The 19367-nt window shown below is 41.1% G+C and overlaps 1 protein-coding gene across 1 annotated transcript; it reads right to left on the minus strand.

The window, feature by feature from the left end:
• Window positions 1-1551: 1551 nt before the first annotated feature.
• On the minus strand, window positions 1552-13392 carry UBE2J2 (ubiquitin conjugating enzyme E2 J2). Its single transcript, XM_084651659.1, has 7 exons — window positions 13177-13392; window positions 9304-9434; window positions 9009-9049; window positions 7934-8036; window positions 7671-7809; window positions 6911-6991; window positions 1552-4770 (listed from the first exon to the last, which is right to left on the minus strand). Exons 2-7 carry the CDS (start codon window positions 9432-9434, stop codon window positions 4486-4488), a joined length of 780 nt encoding a protein of 259 aa, XP_084507785.1. The 5' UTR covers window positions 13177-13392; the 3' UTR covers window positions 1552-4485.
• Between the last annotated feature and the right edge of the window lie 5975 nt (window positions 13393-19367).

Consider the following 19367-nt stretch of genomic DNA (forward strand, 5'->3'; position numbering starts at 1 on the left):
TAGCACATAACTTGAGGATGGAAATAGCCATCTACTATAGATGCAGGAGGGAATACTGGGAACATGAAATATTTTGTTTCAGACTGAGAAAGTTGTGTTTTCAGAGAGATAAGGCGGGTGAGGTAGCCTCTTTTATTGGACCAACGTCTGTGGGCGAGAGACAAGCTTTCAAGTTTTATTTTTAGTCACCTAGGACCACTCTGCTCAGTATCTAAACCTACGCTATCCCTCACTCAACAGAAGGATTGCCTCAGACGGAAGACAAATTAGAACTCATTGTCCTTTTTCTTATTGCACCATTTCATTCATTTCTCAGATGAAAGACTGATGGGTATGTCTAGCTGGATGCTGTGCTCCAACCACAGAGGTGGCTGCATTGCAGTGGTGACAGGATATTGATGAATAAAGTTTGCATAGGAATTGAGGCACCTCCAGGCGTAAATGGACTAGAGGAACAAGGTATTAGCTGGACTTGGAAAATATATGGTTTATTAGAAGTTTTCACAGGGAAGTGTTCGGGCTGACATGAATTGACTAAACATGAATGAAGCACAAAGTTGAAATGCAGTTCTCTCTCCCAAACCCAGCCTCAAGAAGCTATTTCTTCCTTACCTTTACCAGGCTACACACTGTTGGCATTCAGAGATGCAGATGTGACACTAGTTTGCTCAATCTTACGTTTATTTGTAGTTATTCCTCGTCAGGATTTAAACGTGCATCAGCAATATGAGCTGGCATTTCTGCATTTTAAAACCAGATTAGTTACAGTAGAGCATGAAGAACAAACATGAGATGCTCCACTAATGTACAGAGGAAAGCAACAATTTGAGATGCCAGCCACACACACTACTTTTGGCAGAGTAATTCACTGAACTAAAGTAGCTGCTAAACATTAATTCCTGTACTTTGTAGAGGTTAGTGCACCTGAACAGCCTATGTCAAATAAACCACCAGATTGAAGCCAAGCACCTGTCATTTCTAAATTGGTTTATTGAACATCTTTTCTTCCAAAGTCATCATTAAAAATAGTATGCCAGATGTTTAGTCATTATATTTAAGTGGGGATGTTGTCGTCAGCACCTGTTTTCTCAGTGGCAAAAAGTCAGCTGTCTTTGCCTTAGAAATAGTTTTCCTGTCCATCCAACATCTCCAGCTTTTTCTCCCAATGTTCCCTTTCCCCCCCCCAAAAAAAAGGTCCTATAGAAAAACATGCATTTTAAACATGAGTAGTTTGGTTTTTATTATGAATGGATAACTTTACAATGCAGTCATTTCTACTCCTCAAAAACATGCTTCAAGTTTGCAGCTGAGGCATCAAGAATAGGTGGTGATGTAACTTTCGTGAACTGAATACTGGGGAAAAATTTAATCACACACAAGTCCAAAACCTGTAATTCTGAAAAATTTAAGAAGGCTACAGTTGAGATGTCTCGTGACCCAAGAGAGGTGCAAATCTTTCCCACCAACTGTGCACTGCAATCCTACAGCACTCTAAAGAAATGCAGCATAGAAGTGAAGGGTCAGACACCATTTGTTCCAGTATGACGCACAAAAGGACAACTTTCAGTTTTATTATGTCATTAAGATAACATACTGCCTCAGGGCATGATATCAACATTTTTGCATGGCAAAGAATGATTAATTCCATCTACTGACTTTGGTAACAAAATCAAAGTTCGGATACGGCATACCATAGGAAATACTATTTAAGTTCACTAAAACCTACCCAGGAAGGGATAAATATTCTGCTACCAAAGGCAAGGAGCGAGGACATGTACCAAAACATTGGGAGGGTGCAGCAAGTCTGCTCGTGTTTTCACAGGTGGCCCCCCAATCACTACCAAGTCTTTTCATCCTTCTTCAGGGTGTTCAAGAAAAATCACTAACTGGAGATGAGCTCCACTTTTTTAAAAGAATAAAGAATTAAACTTTCAAAAAAAAAATGCAGCATATTTAGGGTTCTTTAGTAATATCAATTTTGCGTTCCCAATTGAGGCACTTTTAAAAAAAAAAAAAAAAAAAAAAGGACTCCACTTTCAAATACCCAGGGCTAACTGCGAGGCCAACTTACTGCCATGCAATAAAAGTGGTGGATTTTTGAACAACATCCTCCTGATGTTATTAATTCTTTCACCTACAGTACATACACTCACACAGGGCATGAATGTACCACAGCCGAGGTCTCCTTGCCTTGATCTTCATTCCTGTGGCCCAAAGAGCCTTCATGAGAGAAAGATACACAATGCTGGGTAGCAGTCTGCTTAAACATCTGCCTATAGGGAACGACAATGGTAGCAAAAGAAGGCATAACGAAAAGCCTGAAATGTATTTCAATGTTATGATGATATAAGAGGCAGCTCAACCTTTGCTACAGATCTGTATACTTTGCAAATCAGTCTTTAAAACCATAATTGCAGAAGAGACAAGACAACATTTCTTTTTCCCAAGACTGACAGAACTGAACAGTTTCTAGAAACAAAAGTTACAACCAGAGCTTCTCTTTACAAGAGCAGATTAAGCACATACAAGAGGCAAATTAAAGAGCAATTATAAATAAAATTTGATCAAAAACAAAACCAATTTTTTAACAGTTTATAAATACGTTTTAAATCAAGCCCAGCACACGCTCTCCTCCCACCTCCAAATAAGATCTGTTTTAAGATGTCTTTCGTCTGGAGCTATTCTGTTAGTTCTGCTAATCCATACCTATTTCAGAGAATTGGTCACAGCACATATTTTCTGATTATCTAAGCTACATGGCTCATGGGTTTAACACTCCTCCCCCGCAATCCAATAATTTCAAAATACCAAACAGAAAAAAATCAAACATCAAAAACCTGCCAAAGGAAACAAAACAAACAGCCCAAATAAAACACATTCTTAAATACATGAGGTAACATTTATTGGGCTCTTTAGAACATTTTAACACAATATGAGGTTAGGCGCAGAGCTTTCCATTCTGCCAACTTCTTTTACAGTCTTTGCTAGATCATAACAGGGAATATTTCATTTGCTGGGTGACTAGAAGTCATTGCCAATTATGAAAGGCACAGTAAGACTGCCTTTATGATAAGTCACAGCATTTGGACAAAGTCATAAGGATTTTCCCTTAATTACAATTTTTAATAAAGTCTGAGCTGTAAAAGTAGCATTTCTGTCTGTAAACTACGCAAATAGTTTTAGTACATATTCATGCTACCATAACCTCGTTACCACCCACTGGAATATAATCATCATCCAGTGGTCATATGCCATGGCTAAGAATTAAATTGAATAGAAGCAGAGGGCTTCCATAATTCAAGCAAAATAAGAAGTCTCTTAGAATAAAGTCTTTTTGTAATAGAGTTTGAAAACAGGGTCAAGTAATTTAAATTGAACTGATTACAAATAAATGGCTTAAATTTACTGTAATTAGAGCACTTCAGAGGAATCCACTAGTCTTCTGAAAAGCTGGCTCAGTATTCAGTCTCCTTTTTCTTTCCTCATTAGGCCCTAAAGGGGCAATGTCATTTCACTCACCGAAAAACCCAGAATCCAAGGATATTTCTTCTGAAAAAATATACGACATTCTTCATTGTTCTTTGCAGATATTTTAAACAGAACAGTGGCAAACATGTTTTCTTTTTGAGCACAAGTTGTTTCACTTTTAAATCACACTAATTTCCAAAATGGAAAATTGTAATTAAGGAAACAAAACCAAAAAGTTAAAAGAAAAAATTGCTTATGAGCACCACCACTAAACCAATTTTAAATGCTTTTTGAGTGCAAATGGTTTTCAAGGGCTGGCAACTGCACTTCTTGTAGCCAAAGTAAACCTTCTTAAATGTTACTGTGACAATTTAGACAAAACATATTTAACCAACACACATTGTGTTACTTTCCAATTCATCTAATCACTGTTACTGACTACATATGCAACGGCATTCATTCTCTATTACAAAGTGAACTAGCTGCTTTCTGTAACATCAACGTTCACATTAACCAGGCCTTTTGGAAGTAAAGTCAGTGAGGAAACTTGCACTTTACTCATTCCAAACTTGTACTATTTGACTCTTCGCAAATGAAATTCTCAGCTGAAAATGTACGCTGAATATATGATATGCATCTTCAAGTGTCATATTTTAAAAATTGTTCAATCTGGTAAAAAACCTCATTTACTTAAAAGATTTTTAATTTCAGAAAAAAAGGGGGTAAGTGCTATAAAAATCAAAGCATTCAGAATGCCAGTTTCACATCAATAATGCTTTGACTTGCTAGTGAACCACTTAAAACTGTAGTGAGGACAAAGGAACTGTGAGCAGAACACCTTTTTCTTCCCTAACAAATCACACCTGCTTCATTTTCCAAACTAAACCCATGAGCCAACCAATATATTACCTGCATCATGGTAGCACAAATATTTATCCCAGTGTCAAAGTCTGATGCCCAGAGTCCCACTCATTCTGCAACTACCACTAATTTGGTCTTGGACTTCTGTTATGTTCCTCATTCTTGCGCTATGCTTCTCAGTACATACTTGACTGTGTAGGCAAAGGCTGCAAAACCAACTATAACAAACAAGTTCGCCAAAGCTCCTCCTAAGAGTCCATGGTTACGATTGGCCTGCTGAAGACCTGGGTGATTGGCAGCTGCCAGTGGTACATGCCCATTAAGAAGCGGTATTCCATTTTGACCATGGTGTCCTTCCCCATCTGGGACAACATCCGGTAACGGGAGGGGTGGAGGTCTGTTATTGAGCTCTTCTTGTGCTTTCTGTTTTTGTTTGATCTCCTGGAGGAAAAAAATGAGAGGAATCATTGGAAGTGAAGTGGATTAAGCTTTCTGCCAAGTCACCTTGTGTCTTATTAAAAATACTATCCATCCAAAGAAGCGAAACTGATGCAGAAGATATTCCTTCTTAATGTATATCCAGGTGCAGCTCCACAGAGACAGCTTCTTGCTCATTTGTTATCCATAATGAAGTTATAAAAATTAAGAGATGGAAGGTCATGTAGTCATATAGATCCCATCTAGTCTTGGATTGTTCCATATACTATATTTTCCAATGCTCTGTATCACTTTAAATGTCCTAAACAATGGGGATTGCGCAGTTTCTCGAGGTAACTATTTCACAGAGTAATGAACTTCACTATTAGCAACCTTTCCATAATATTCACCCTACATGTTTTTCTCTTAATATAACCCGATTATTTATTTATATCCATTTGAATAGACCTAAAAAAATTCTTCACACTCTTTGGAGGTTTACACCTTCAAATATTTGCAGACAATAACTATGAGATCTTTGCATGGTCGTCATGTAGCCAAACTATGTTTAGTTTTTAAATGTTCACTTTTAAAATTTTAAACCAGGTGTAGAAAACGTATAATTTGAATTTTTTCTGAGAATTGGGACACATTTTTTCAGAAAAAGTCTTTTAAGACCCCCTCTATATTCACCACCATGAAGACCCTTGTGTGGGAAAATGTAATTCAAGTACTTTTAAAGAGTTATGAATAACCCAACAATTCTCAAAGAACTGAAACGGAAGAAACAGGAATCCTTAGAGCATCGTCTCATGGTTAGGGCCCCAAGTAAATCTCCTGGCCCGGGAGGCTAGCCCCCGCCCCCTGGAGATACACCGCCACGCGAGCAGGGCTCTGGGCAGTGGGGCTGTGCGCTCACGCAGGGCGGCATGTCTGGCTCTGACCGGGCAGCGCAGCTGCCAGACATACTGCTCTGAGCAGCATGGTAAGGGGCTGGGGGGTTGGATAAGGGGCAGGGGATCAGATAAAGGGCAGGGGGTCCTGAGGGGCAGTCAGGGAGCAGGTGGCAGTTGGATGGGGTGGCGGTTCAGGGGGGCGGGGGGGACGGCGGTCAGGGGACAGGGAACCAGTGGGGTTTGGATAAGCGTGGGAGTCCTGGGGGGCCTGGCAGGGGTGTGGACAGGGAGCGGGGCAGTTGGGGGGGTTAGATAGGTGGGCAGTTCTGAGGGGGGCAGTCAGGGGGCGGGAAGTGGGAGGGGGCAGGCTGTTTGGGGAGGCACAGCCTTCCCTATCTGGCCCTCCATACGGTTTTGCACCCCAATGCGACCCTCAGACCAAAAATTTGCCCACCCCTGGTATAGATACTCATGTTCTGACAACAATATCATTACCACAATAGGGTAGCAAACTGCTTATCTTAATCATTTTGGGACTATCAGGAAGAGAGCATTGTGAAGGACAGAGGATTTCACGTTCTCTGGTAACTGCACTAGCTAATTATAGGGAAAGCAGATTCCAATGATTCAGTCCAAGACTAATTCCGAGGGGAGGAGGAAGTGGAGATGAGACCCCAGAGCTCAGAAGGCCCCAAGGGAAAAAATGGCAACAAACTGCACTATGGAATGCACACAGATGTGTAACGGAGAACGTAGGTAATCAAACTCTGAAGTTTAGATCTATTTAATGCATTGTGTTTCAAAAGCCCTAATGGGAGATCTGGACCTACTGACTGATTACTCTGCCCAGAAATTCCCTTTGTGCCTGTGAATACTGCTAACAGCATTAGCCAGGCTCACTTTGTGCTTCCCCATGCTTGCATCCAAATTATGGCTGCCTCCTCTCTATGAGTCCAATGGAGGAAGTGCTTTCTGTAGATTCTCTCCCTTCTCTAGCACATCTACATTAGACAGCTAGAATCTGTCCCTAAATGTATAACTTTTGATTCTCCAAGCAACAGATCTTGGTATCTAAATACAGAATTTTCTAGCTAGAAAACCATGTTTCTAATTTTTGTACACTGAAAAATCAGGATGCTTTAGAGGGGTCTCAAATTGGACACCTAAAAGTGACTAGTCTCTTGAAAATCTTGGCCAATTAATTCGCATAATCTGCATATTTACACAGCAATGAAACGTGAAAACAGAAATAATCAAATGAACTTTACCTCCACCACTTCAGGGAACAGCTCACAGAAGACTTTATCTTTTAAATTAAATGCTAAGCTTTGTGCAGCAAGCTGTCTTTTCTATGAAGGGAACAAAAAAGTAACATCAGTTTGAAATATACATTAAGCCTTAACACATCTGGAGGATATTTCACATAAGAAGAATGTTAAAAAGGTGCTAACCTACTATTTTATAATATTTGTAGCTACTTCACCTGTGTGAATATAGACTCTTCGGTAATGACTTTCTATAAACCCTACTCTTCAAAAGTTCTTAACTGCATTTTATTTTAATGCTTTTCCATTCTGTGTCTGCCCAATGGCGATTGGGGGAGGGGAGAAATAGTCCAATAAAGTAGCTACATTTTATGGAGAACCTTCACTTCAAATCAAAAGGTCTTGTCCAGAAGGGTGCATGAGAAGAAAACGTTACAAAATCCCTCCCTTGGATTTGAAAGATTGACCTATTCAGCATAAAATATTCAACATAAAAAATTAGCTTTGTAGTCAGAAGCTGCGGCACTTAACAGTTACATTTCCCACCTGTGATCCAAACCCTTGACTTATGCTCCTTTAAACACCCTCACCTTCTCATCTGTCCTATGACCAAACTAAAAGGCAGAGCCAGGTTTAGAACCTGTGACTGCTGGATTCCAGTCTCATGCCTAACCACTGGGATGTGCTTAACATACCCTGACCTGAACAAAAAAATAAATTATTAAATTAAAATTAAAAAGATATGACATTATTAGGAGCTTACTGTGAATTCTGAGGTTTCTATACTGCCCAGTGTGGGGCCCTTTTCCACCATAAAACTAAGGAGGCCTGTCAAGATTGTTGAGACTGACCAAGCTGGATTCCATGTATCAGGGTGGAAATCAGTGATTGAAAGACACAACCTTCAAAAAACAAAACAAGCAGTGCACTTTATTCCTTGCCATTAGTAAAAATGGAAAATAATGTTACATGTGATACAAGTTTCAAAACAGGTGTTAATTACAAGTATTAGAAGAAAATCCTTACCTTGTATTGCATTTAAATCTTCCATTAGGCGTTATCATATAAATACTAGGAGGTTTAAAAGGAAATTCTCTGGGGAAAATTAGTTTCCCATGATAATAGCCACCTGTATTGTATAAAAAAAGGAAAGATTTGTTCTGTACTAAGGAAATGCTTTCCTCAAATACTTACAATGTTGCAGCAAATAAGATTTAAAGGAACGTTTACTATATACACACTCCAAAATTTAAAAACTAATCAACTTAGGCCCTTCACGGATACAAATGATCGTCAGTACCTTTGGGAAAGACCCATTTTGGAGGTACTATTATTTTGTCATCTGCATAAGGCAAGCAATGTTTTCCAATTGTCAAGTCCTTATTTCATCTACATAGGTTTCTCCCTAAATGTATTTAAACACCACATCTGCACAAATGGAAGGGTCTTGCACGCTATCATCATGCTGGACATTTTAAGTCCACTGAAAAATCCAATTTCAGAAGCAGATCCTTTAGGTGAGGCCAGAATATACAGTGAATTCTTATACTTAGGCAAATTAATTAGATATGATACTCAGCCTCTCCAGGGATGACATTTACAAAAGGAGTATGCCTCAACTCTAATAAGAGCAGAGTATGTGATAAGCCAGAAATAAGTTTTATTAGTGCTTTCAGTTTTTCTTTTTAAAGTAAAAACTGACAATACTTGATATTTTTAACATTGTTCATCTTGGCTACCAACCAACTGGGCTCCCTCTGCTTTCCAGGAGATCTGTGGCAATCACTAAAAATCAGACTTCTTTAAACAAAGAACTAAGGCTGCCATACAAAGAAAGATCAGAGAGAACTGGGCTAAGACTTTGATGAACACTAAGGGATTTGCTAGAATTACGTTAGAGGACAACCCTAACACTATCTCATTTCAAGAGGCTATTACGCAAGTCAAAGGCAAGTATTACAGTTTTATGATTGAAGTAAATCGTTATGCTCATACACTGAAAACCACTTCTGTTACATACGACCCATTCATACAATTATGAACTACTACTACTCAAATATAGATAGCAATATACATGCTTTTGCAACAAGCTAATGTTTACCTTCATATGGAGTCATTTCAGGTCCTCGTACAACATAGTGCCTAAAGGAACAAAGGAATTTTGTATTAGAGGGGGGAAACTTAACACCTTATGCGCATCAAATTTCCAAAGGGAACACAAATTATAAATAGGTTTATCACCTCAGCTCAACAGCTTCATATTTGTCTCCCTTTACTACCCCTCACACCAAAAAAAGATTCCAATACAAAAATGAAGGTGTATATGAAGCTCAGACTTGACAATCCAGATGGTCTGGATCTCTATGCTTGTAAGAGCAATTCATTCGGATTCTTACCATTCAAGGATATTGGATGGGAGGGGTTCAGCACAGATATAAGGCACTGGATCTTTTTTAATTCGAAGGTAGTCCTGCTTAAGTCTCTGCGTTGCTGTTGTTGGTGCTCTCTTATTACTGTTGTTGCTCATCTAGTTTTTTAAAAAATTATAAATAGACATGAGCTCAGTATAATCTTACCAGTAACGTGGTTAATGAAAGAATCCCCCTCAAATAAACGGCGGTCACAACTTGTTCTTGCTGTCTCACCAACAAGACAGAGTGCAGTCAACAAACTAAATTCCTGTCAACTAGCATTAGACCAGGGGTAGGCAACCTATGGCACGCGGGCCAAAGGCGGCACACAAGCGGATTTTCAGTGGCACTCAAGCTGCCCGGGTCCTGGCCACCGGTCCGGGGGGCTCTGCATTTTAACTTAATTTTAAATGAAGCTTCTTAAACATTTTTAAAACCTTATTTACTTTACATACAACAATAGTTTAGTTATATATTAAAGACTTACAGAAAGAGACCTTCTAAAAACGTTAAAATGTATTACTGTCATGCAAAACCTTAAATTAGAATGAATAAATGAAGACTTGGCACACCACTTCTGAAAGCTTGCAGACCCCTGCGCTAGACTTTCTGATCCTGAGGACTCAATGCAGTTAGTTCTGTTTAAACAGATTAATGGATACAAAGGCTGGTTTGAACAATGTAACATCATGCTTTGGCATTTCTGGTACATCAAATACAACCGAAGAGCTAGTCTGACCCTGATTTTATTTGATTATCTCCAGTACCAAGAAATAATTTGCTTTGTATGTTTATTTTTTCAAAGAGGGGGGGCAAACACTCCTCTTAATGTTTTTGAATTCTGAGCCAAGGACTACTTTGCACAAACTAATTTTATTTTTTATTTATATTCTAGGACCACCAAAAGGCTCCAACCCCATTGTGTTAGGCACGACACAAATATAGAATACAAAAAGCACCTAACTCAAAGACAAGACAGATAACTTGTCGAAAGTACAATACATTTTCTTCCCAGTTTTCCCTTTGCATAACAACCCTTCCCCCCCTCTGTCCCAATCCTCCTCATCTCCAGCTGCCAGTCAACCTGCCTCACAGTCCCTCATGTCCTCCTTGCATCCTCGAAGTAGGAAAACACTCACCCTAAACCTACTTCAAACCACCTTCCTTTCTGAATAGCTAGTTCTCCAGTGATTTTCCACTTTTCAGACCTGAAAGCTTTTTAAAAGAAGTTCCACTCAAACCTCTACGTATGGTGGATTCTTAAATATCAACATCACCACACTGTATGCACAGATGGCAAATTTAGAACATCCTGTTAGCCAGCCAGTTTCCAGAGATAATGCATTCATGGCTCAGATGTTTCTCTAAACATTAAAATCAAGCAGAGGAGACTGTTACAAGACAGTAGCAGTTACTGTTAAGACAAACAAAAATACACTACATGAATGGCTCTGCATTATGCAAGACACCTTGAAAAATCAATCTAGTTTTGTGCCACAGCACAAACTGAACAGATTGTGATGGCTGATACTCTTGACATGCTAAGCACAAGATCCGCACAGCAGGGCCACTAGAAAGATTACTAAGGGACACTGTGCACATGAATTTTAACACATTTTTTATACACTCAAACAACACCCCTTCTCAACTAACATCTCTAGAATATACACCAATTAAAAGACTGCCATTCAACTTTTTTCATATAATAAATCACAAAATCAAGCAAGTCACTTGGCCTTATTCTTGGAAGTTTGACAACTTTTATAAAGGTATGAGACACTGCTCATTTAATGCTGTGGTAGGCACTGAAGTAAAAAAAATCCCATAGACAATTTTCAGATTTTATTAGGACCATACTATTACATGGTGTCCCTTGAAATCTGACTAGTGTACAAATGGATGTGTTCTCCCAAAAGACCAGTTTTGTGTGCCTTAGGATGAAATAAAAGAAATACAGAGAAAATAACTGTGGAGTGTGGTGGGGTTTGTTTGTTTGTTTCTTTTTTAAAAAGGAGAGTAAAGTTATACTACAGGTTGGACATGAAGCCCCAATTTTGGGAATTGAAATAACAAGCAGAGAAATTTACAGCTGACTGATGCTAAGGATGAACAAATCAGTACTCAAGGATATATCACTGGTAGGCTGCATTCCAAGGGTGGTTGACAAAGCTTGCTAAAGTTTCTGTTCTACCTAAAACAATGTTATTGCTGGTAAGGATGTGGGCTACCACAGTTAGTTTTTACTAAGCTGCAATACCCTCTAAATGGATTTCTTTATCTGTGAATGCCAATTACAACATTGCCCAGGGAGAAATACTGGTCAAATTAGTAAACTTCTGTTTTGGGGTTATACCTCATGTATGAAATGAGCAGTTAGATCACAGCTTTAAACAGAAAAAATTTTCTCCAGGTCTGAAGACATCTAATATGGATATTAATTATGTATTTTATTAATCGACAACAAGTGGTAACACCCTATTTTTGACAGGAGCTAAGGGGAGGTAAATGAAGTTCTGGGGGGAAGAAATTAAAGATGAAGAAATTAACATCTCAGACTTTAATTCAAAAATTTATTCAACATAGGTGGAAAAAAGCACCAAAGCCTCCGTTTGATCCACATTTGCTAAAAAACTGACCTTCACACTGCATTTTTGTTTTGTCTTTGTTCCTGCAACTTCCTCCCTGGTAAACCAAATGAGATTTCTGATTCTGCAAACTGCTCCACATGGGCAGACCTCTGTGCCCCCATGAAGCCCCAATGTAGGTCAAAGGGGGTTCACCCACACAGAGAAACTTGCATGAAGCTGGCCCAGTGAGGTATTTCATTTGTTATAATTGTACTGTGTCTGGCAGTCGCAAGTCTTTGAGAATGGTGTGCCTTACTACTTATCGGTTGCATAAAAAATACAAAAAAAATATTGTTGCACCAAATATATTTGTATACAGTATTGTTGGCTTCCCTCACAAATAGAGACGCTTATAGTTCCCTTATATTAAAAGGAAAACATTTACAAAACTGAAAAGAAACGTATCTGGGATATTTTAAAACACATTCAATGACAACAACTTTTGTTTGGAATCAGACTTCCCTTTGTAGCGTTTCTAAATAGCTTACATAGATATTTGTGTGCCTAAGCGCCAAAAGCGGGACCCAATCCTGAAAACCCTTACTCACTTGGCTATGGGTCTGCAGGGTCTTACCTGATGAATGCAGGTAACCAAGGAGAAAGTGATGAATGTTAGCCAACAGGTCTTCAAAAGACCTTTGCTAACAAATACACTATTTAAAAAAAATAATAAATTTCTAACCTGACAGTTTTCCTTGACAAAAGAGCTTCCACCCCAGCCCCGTAAGAAACTCCCTGGGATAATAAACTGCTCCCCCACAAAGATGAAACAGCCAGGAGGAAATGTTCACCGGCAGGTGAGGAAACGACACCACCAGGAACACATCCCGGCGAGGAGCATCCGCGCTGCGGCGGGCTTGACCCCTCTCCCCTTCTCCTAGCCAGGGACCGAGGGGGCCTCACCGCCCGCCCGTTCACAGGGACCGGCTCCCCGATGCCCCGCCGGGACCCAGCAGAGCCTGGGGGGCCGCAGCCCCGCAGCGGCAGTCAGAGAAGGCCCCTCAAGCCCAGACACCCCAAGGGAGAGGCCCCGGGAGAACGGGCCCCCCCAGCGGGCTCTGCCGGGGAAGGGCGCAGCTCGTCGGTGCCGGTACCTGCCCCGCCGGCCCCTGCGCCTCCCCCACCCCGCGGGGCTCCGTGCCCCCCCCCCGGCCGGCCCCACACTCCCGCCGAGCGCCGGGGCAGATCCCCGACCCCGACCCGCCCTAGGCCCGGCCTGGACCCCGCGTACCTCTCGCTGCTCAGGCGGGAGCCTCGGCCGCTCCGTCCCTCGGGGAAGCTCCGGCCGGCCGCAGAAGGCGGGGAGGGGGGACAAGGAACGTCAGGCGGGACAGAGCAAGCGCCGGGATCCGGGTCCGTCCGCTGCCCCCCTCCGCCGCCGCGGCTATCCAAGATGGCCGCCAGAGGGAGGCGGAGCCGGGCCGGAGCCGGCTTCCCCTTCCGGGAGGCGGGACCGAGCGCGCCTCTTGCTCCTGCCAGGGGAGACGGAGCCTCCCCACTTCCGCCACCCACCCGACTTCCGCTTCCGGTCCCTAGCGGGCTTCCGCTTCCGCTGGAGCGGAGACGCTCCTGGCGGCGGGGGAGAGTCGGGCGGGCTCGGCTCCGTGGCGCGGGGAGCCCGGCCTGGCCCGTCCCCCCTTTCCCGGCCCGTCCCATCAGCTCTGGGCTTCCTCCGCCTCACGACTCCGGGATCTGCCGCGGAGCAACGTTCCCGGTTCCCAGCCCCAGCCAGGCCCGCGCAGCAGCGGTGTGACTGGCAACTACCCAGGGGCGGGGCGGGGCGGGGCGGGGCGGGGGGATCTCTCGTTTTTTTGCCGTCGGGTGTCTGAGCCTGCAGGGCCCCCGTCTGTCATCTGCCAGCGCGAAAAACTAGGATTTTAGCCTTTTTTATTATTATTTAAAAAAAGGGTGCTTATCCCACTTAACGTGACTCCAGGAGCTGGGGCTTTAAGGAAAGCTTGCAAGAAAATCAGAATCCTGGCAGTGCCGCCATTTTTTGCAGGCTCCTGTTGCGTGATGATGTCGTCGTTACGTGGGGCATCATTTGTGCTGTGGCCCGGTGGTGGTGCATTGGGCTGGCCTTGGTACCCTAGCGTCATCGGATGCCATTGCCTCCGTGTGCATTACATAATATTTGCTCCGTGGCACGATGCGGCTGTGGCAGACCAGTGTAATTTCCTGTTCAGGGGCTGCGATATCTACCCATCTGTGGTGCTGTTGTACTATGATGTGTTTGTATAGATACATTTGCACATGACCTGTACGAAACTTGATGCAAGATGAAGTATTTTACCGATCTGGGTATAGAGCAAAAGCAGTGACAATACTTGTGCAAATAGGTGACATCAATCGGGCAAAATGTAACACAAACCAAAAAGACTTCAAAAGTGTGAAACGAGTTAATGATAAAACAATAGTTTTAAGAAAATTGTGTCTGTATTTTAAGGACATAATTAACACAATCACCATTTACACACTTAGTATCTTCACAAAACGAATATAAATTTCCTAAATACAGTATCTGATTTTGCTCAGTTGGATCACCTCATGAGAGATGCTTCTAATGTGAAATACTCCTGTTGAAATCAATATCAAAACTTCCACTGACTTCAATAGGGCCAGTATTCCACCCGTCATTTCTGCCAAGACAAGGACAGATATACATTCTTACTCTAGTTTTTTTCCATAGAGTAAAACGAATAAGCCTAACCCTGGAAATGAACCAAATACAACTTTCCCTAGGTATGGTGTATTTTGTCAGGTAGCAATATGACAAAGAGACACCTCCAATGCCAGTGCACCTGAACCTTGCTAGGTTAATGTCACAAAGAGATCCAATATGCCTACAATCATAAAATAATAGCTTTCTTAAGGAAAAACAAATGCTTAAACTTAACCAAAGGTTTAAATGTAATAGAAACCTTAAATCTACTTAACTTTAATGAGCAGTTACATTTTTAAAACATTCTTTTTACTAAGGTTTTAAATATGTAAGCAGCAGCACTCCACTGTTGCAGCCTGAGATTTAAAAAAAAGCAAAGAAAGTTTGTGTCCTGTAGTGAAAATAAACAGTCTTCTTGCCCTTCAGAATAAAGTGCCTTATCTCACAACACATAACTAAGAAAAGGAGCTAAGAAACACAGTTAAAGCCACAGAATCCATTGTTCGGTAAATTCTTCAGGAGACATAAGGAATAAAATATAGTATTGTCCCACCCTCTAGAAGCCATAAAACAGAAAAACCTGGAAAGAATGGCATATGTTTGCTATCTTTTGTATTTTTCATAGTAAATACAGTTCCAATTGAAATGCATAACCAGAGTTACATGAATACAATTGCATATTTCTGGATCCAAGAAGTACAGTTCTGCAGCTTTTTGTGTTCAGGAGAGTGAAGTGAAAAATGGAGAATAATTTATTCTTATCCCAAGCTGAGCAACTACTTAATTTGAGAGTATTTTGGTAGTTCGTTTCAGCTCTTCAGGCTAGCTATTTTTCCATTTTACCGTACGCTTATTAACTTCTTGTCAAGTATCAGGGGGTAGCCGTGTTAGTCTGTATCCACAAAAACAGCAAGGAGTCTGGTGGCACCTTGAAGACTAACAGATTTATTAGGGCATAAGCTTTCATGGGTAAAACACCACTTCACCCATGGTGGTGTTTTACCCACAAAAGCTTATTCCCTAATAAATCTGTTAGTCTTTAAGGTGCCACCAAACTCCTTGTTGTTTTTATTAACTTCTTGCATCTTTACCTTTCCCTTCATCTTCCTGAGATAAGAGCAGCATGAATGATAGTTCTTTGTTACTAAACACGTGAGATTTACCAAGCCTTGAGATATTTCAGCTCAGTATATATTACATGACATGTTTTGAATGTGTATATTTATTTCACGACTCAGTTCAATAGTCGTCATTTATCCTTTTCATGTGACAGAATTACTCATTCTGTATTTTTAAAATAGTATATCTGTTGTGGGCCACTGTCCTTCTACCTGTTTTGAAAGCTTGAGGGTGAGGCTGGGTATCATGCTATATGTACTTGGTAGATATCCTTTTACGAACCGGTCAGAGAACACTTCAATCTCTCGGGTCACTCGATTACAGTCCTAAAAGTCGCAATATTACAACAAAAAAACTTCAAAAACAGACTCCAACGAGAGACTGCTGAATTGGAATTAATTTGCAAACTGGACACCATTTAATTAGGCATGAATAAAGACTGGGAGTGGATGGGTCATTACACAAAGTAAAACTATTTCCCCATGTTTATTTTTCCCCCCTACTGTTCCTCACACATTCTTGTCAACTGCAGGAAATGGCCCATCTTCATTATTACTACAAAAGGTTTTTTTTTTCCTCCTGCTGGTACTAGATCACCTTAACTAATCACTCTCGTTATAGTGTGTACGGTAACTCCCATTGTTTCATGTTCTCTGTGTATATAAAATCTTCCTACTGTATTTTCCACTGAATGCATCCGATGAAGTGAGCTGTAGCTCACGAAAGCTTATGCTCAAATAAATTTGTTTGTCTCTAAGGTGCCACAAATACTCCTGTTCTTTTTGCGGATACAGACTAACACGGCTGCTACTCTGAAACCTATCTTAGAGATGTCATTCAGCTTTGTGTTTTGGAAAACAGTTGTGGAAATGCTACTAATCTGCCTTATCGCCTAGATGTCCAGCACTGATTCATGTAATGCTCACTTTTCAAGTGTTCTACAGAAGTTGACTCGGAGATAGCTATTGTTTCATGTTAAGCATCCTTTTAGCATCTCACTTATTGTTTGGTAGATTTTATATTCGTTGGAAGTAGGTATGGAAATGCTGCTAATGTGCCTGAGGGCTCTGCAGCACTAATCTGTCTCCTTTTTCTATACACAGCTCGGCTCTGGGTTCTTTATTACTGGCATTTTGCATGGTGCATGTCAGCGACGTATCTGGGCACCCCCCAAATGGCTTAGATTGCCCTAAATCGACTACTCACAGATGGGCTATCACCAGCAGGAGAGTGAATTTGTGTGGGGGGGTGGAGGGTGAGAAAACCTGGATTTGTGCTGGAAATGGCCCACCTGATGATCACTTTAGATAAGCTATTACCAGCAGGACAGTGGGGTGGGAGGAGGTATTGTTTCATATTCTCTGTGTATATATAAAGTCTGCTGCAGTTTCCACGATATGCATCAGATGAAGTGAGCTGTAGCTCACGAAAGCTTATGCTCTAATAAATTGGTTAGTCTCTAAGGTGCCACAAGTACTCCTTTTCTTTTTGCGAATACAGACTAACACGGCTGTTACTCTGAAAACTACTCACAGATAGGAAGCTGATACTGTAGCTCAGCACCACAACCTTAAAAGAACAGAGACAAGGGAGACATTGACAATAGGTGAAACTGATCTGTCATAAATGGTAAAGCCTGAACATAGAGATGATTCTTAGTATTTTCTGAGCATTGCTACATTTAGGGTTAGCTCAGTTTTTGGCAGCAAAGAATTTCAGAGAGAAGAGTTGCCTGAGACTTGTCACGGAGAACTCCCTGGCTCTAGCTGTTTGTAGCCTCACCCTTGAGACAATGAGCATCTTTATGCAATTCTCTGTTCCAAAGACCTTGATTAACAGATCATGTTCATCCAAAGTTTGGTCATTTATATCTTACTAATGCTGAAACCATATAGTATATCTCACTCTGAGTAAGATAGTATTTAACTGGCATAACTGTCCTTGTCTAATTTGATCCCTTACATACATGCCGCTGTCGTCTGACACCTCTGCTTCCTAACCTATTCCTCCTTATCTGACATTGCAGCTGATGATCATATCCCTCCTCATCTTAACAACATATGACTACTAAGTATTATTTGTATTACAGTAGCATCCTAAATGAGCGTGGTATGGTACAGACATATATGAAGACAGGGCCCCTGCTTCAAATTGCTAACAGTCTATAGAAACAAAAACATGAAGAATTGGGGGGACAGGGAAACAACATAGAAGCTGAGTGGTCAGGGTAAAGATAGGCAAATGTCACGTTAGCTGAATGGTCACATAAGCTTGCTATCAAGTGCTTTTGCTGATTTTCTTTCAGAGAAAGGATCGACTCCTCAATGTCACCTACGTGTGATACTTAATGATAGAACCATCTTCTAATAGTTGTCTTGGCCTATCATTCCTTAACCAGCACTAAATCTAACCACGCTATCATCTAATCTAGTCAATGTAGTGCCCAATTACATTCTCAAGAGGAGACAAATGAGGCCTAGGGATTTTTTGGTTTGGTTTGGGTTTTTTTTTTTGCTTTTACTGCTCATCTCTGGTGACTTGAATTCTAGTCCTGGTTGCAGTCTTTTAGGTAGAGTGAATCTGAGAGTCTCATCCTATCTCTGATGTCACAATTTGTTAATACACAAAATCACTACACATTTAGAAGCAGCCACTCAAGAAAGGCCCCAAAATAAACTACTAATGGGGTGGGATCATTGAGAGGTTGGAATTGAATTGACAAGAACTGGCTGGACTGAAGTAACGGGTTGACGCAGTTCAGGTTTTGAGGTGTGTGAGAAGAGAAGTAAATGCCAAAACATCTGCCTACACTGTCTGGCTCACTTGCATAAGCACCAAACCTACACAAGCCTGTGGAAATAAAGACATAAAAGGTAACTTTCAAGTACTTTTGCTCATGTTCTGAGAGAGGATTAACAATTCACTGTCGCCTACGTACTGACTTACATCTCAGAGATCTAATGAGCAAACTTTTGCTAGCTGTTTTCACATGCTGTTCTTTCAAGGCACTTGAGATTTGCTACTCAAAACAGATAATGGTTTTGAAAGTGAAATCAAGGGACTCAATTTCCAACTGGATTTTTTTTAAGTGTTTGCCTCCTAATTTGCATATTCTATTGTATCTGTAGCTAGCACAGTCTTCAGCTCATAGCCACAATGGTGTATTCATTTTTGGTGATTGTTAATATGTGGCCTAGCTGCGGGAGATGTCCTCGTGCAGTCTTCTCTGCCAGGACTAATAATAAATATTCAAGGATGCAAGCCTGCTTTGCCCCCTTGAACAGAATTACAAGATGGAAGCAAAAGCGAATGAGTTGCCCAAAAAGTTTGCAATGGATTCATAGCCACAGAGGACTTTGTGATCACACCAGGCACAGAACCTTGGTCTTTCTGTTCCAAAAAACACTAGCATCTTCTGAAGTAATCGTCAAAGCAGTACTTGAGCACTTTTGCAATTATATCCAACAGGGGGCAGTGGTGGCACATACAAATTATCCAGTGCATTCAGAGTTGATTGTTAGATCGCCTCATAGGAATGTATCTGCGAGTCAGCAGATTTTCCAAGACATTGTTATAAGGATAAGTTGTTTCAATAATACATTCTAAGGATACTAAACAGACTGAAATTACCCAAAGGGATT

Source organism: Lepidochelys olivacea, assembly GCF_965140295.1.
Source record: "Lepidochelys olivacea isolate rLepOli2 genome assembly, chromosome: 18".
NCBI lineage: Eukaryota > Metazoa > Chordata > Testudines > Cheloniidae > Lepidochelys > Lepidochelys olivacea.

Bases quoted from the DNA above. Each gene is read 5' to 3' on its own strand.
- UBE2J2 (XM_084651659.1), bottom strand. From the start codon at position 9,434: ATGAGCAACAACAGTAATAAGAGAGCACCAACAACAGCAACGCAGAGA. The intron at 9,050-9,303 runs GTAAGAATCCGA...TTGTTCCTTTAG, and splicing joins CCATCCAATATCCTTGAATG to GCACTATGTTGTACGAGGAC. The intron at 6,992-7,670 runs GTAAGCTCCTAA...TTCCCTTCATAG, and splicing joins TAGAAACCTCAGAATTCACA to AAAAGACAGCTTGCTGCACA.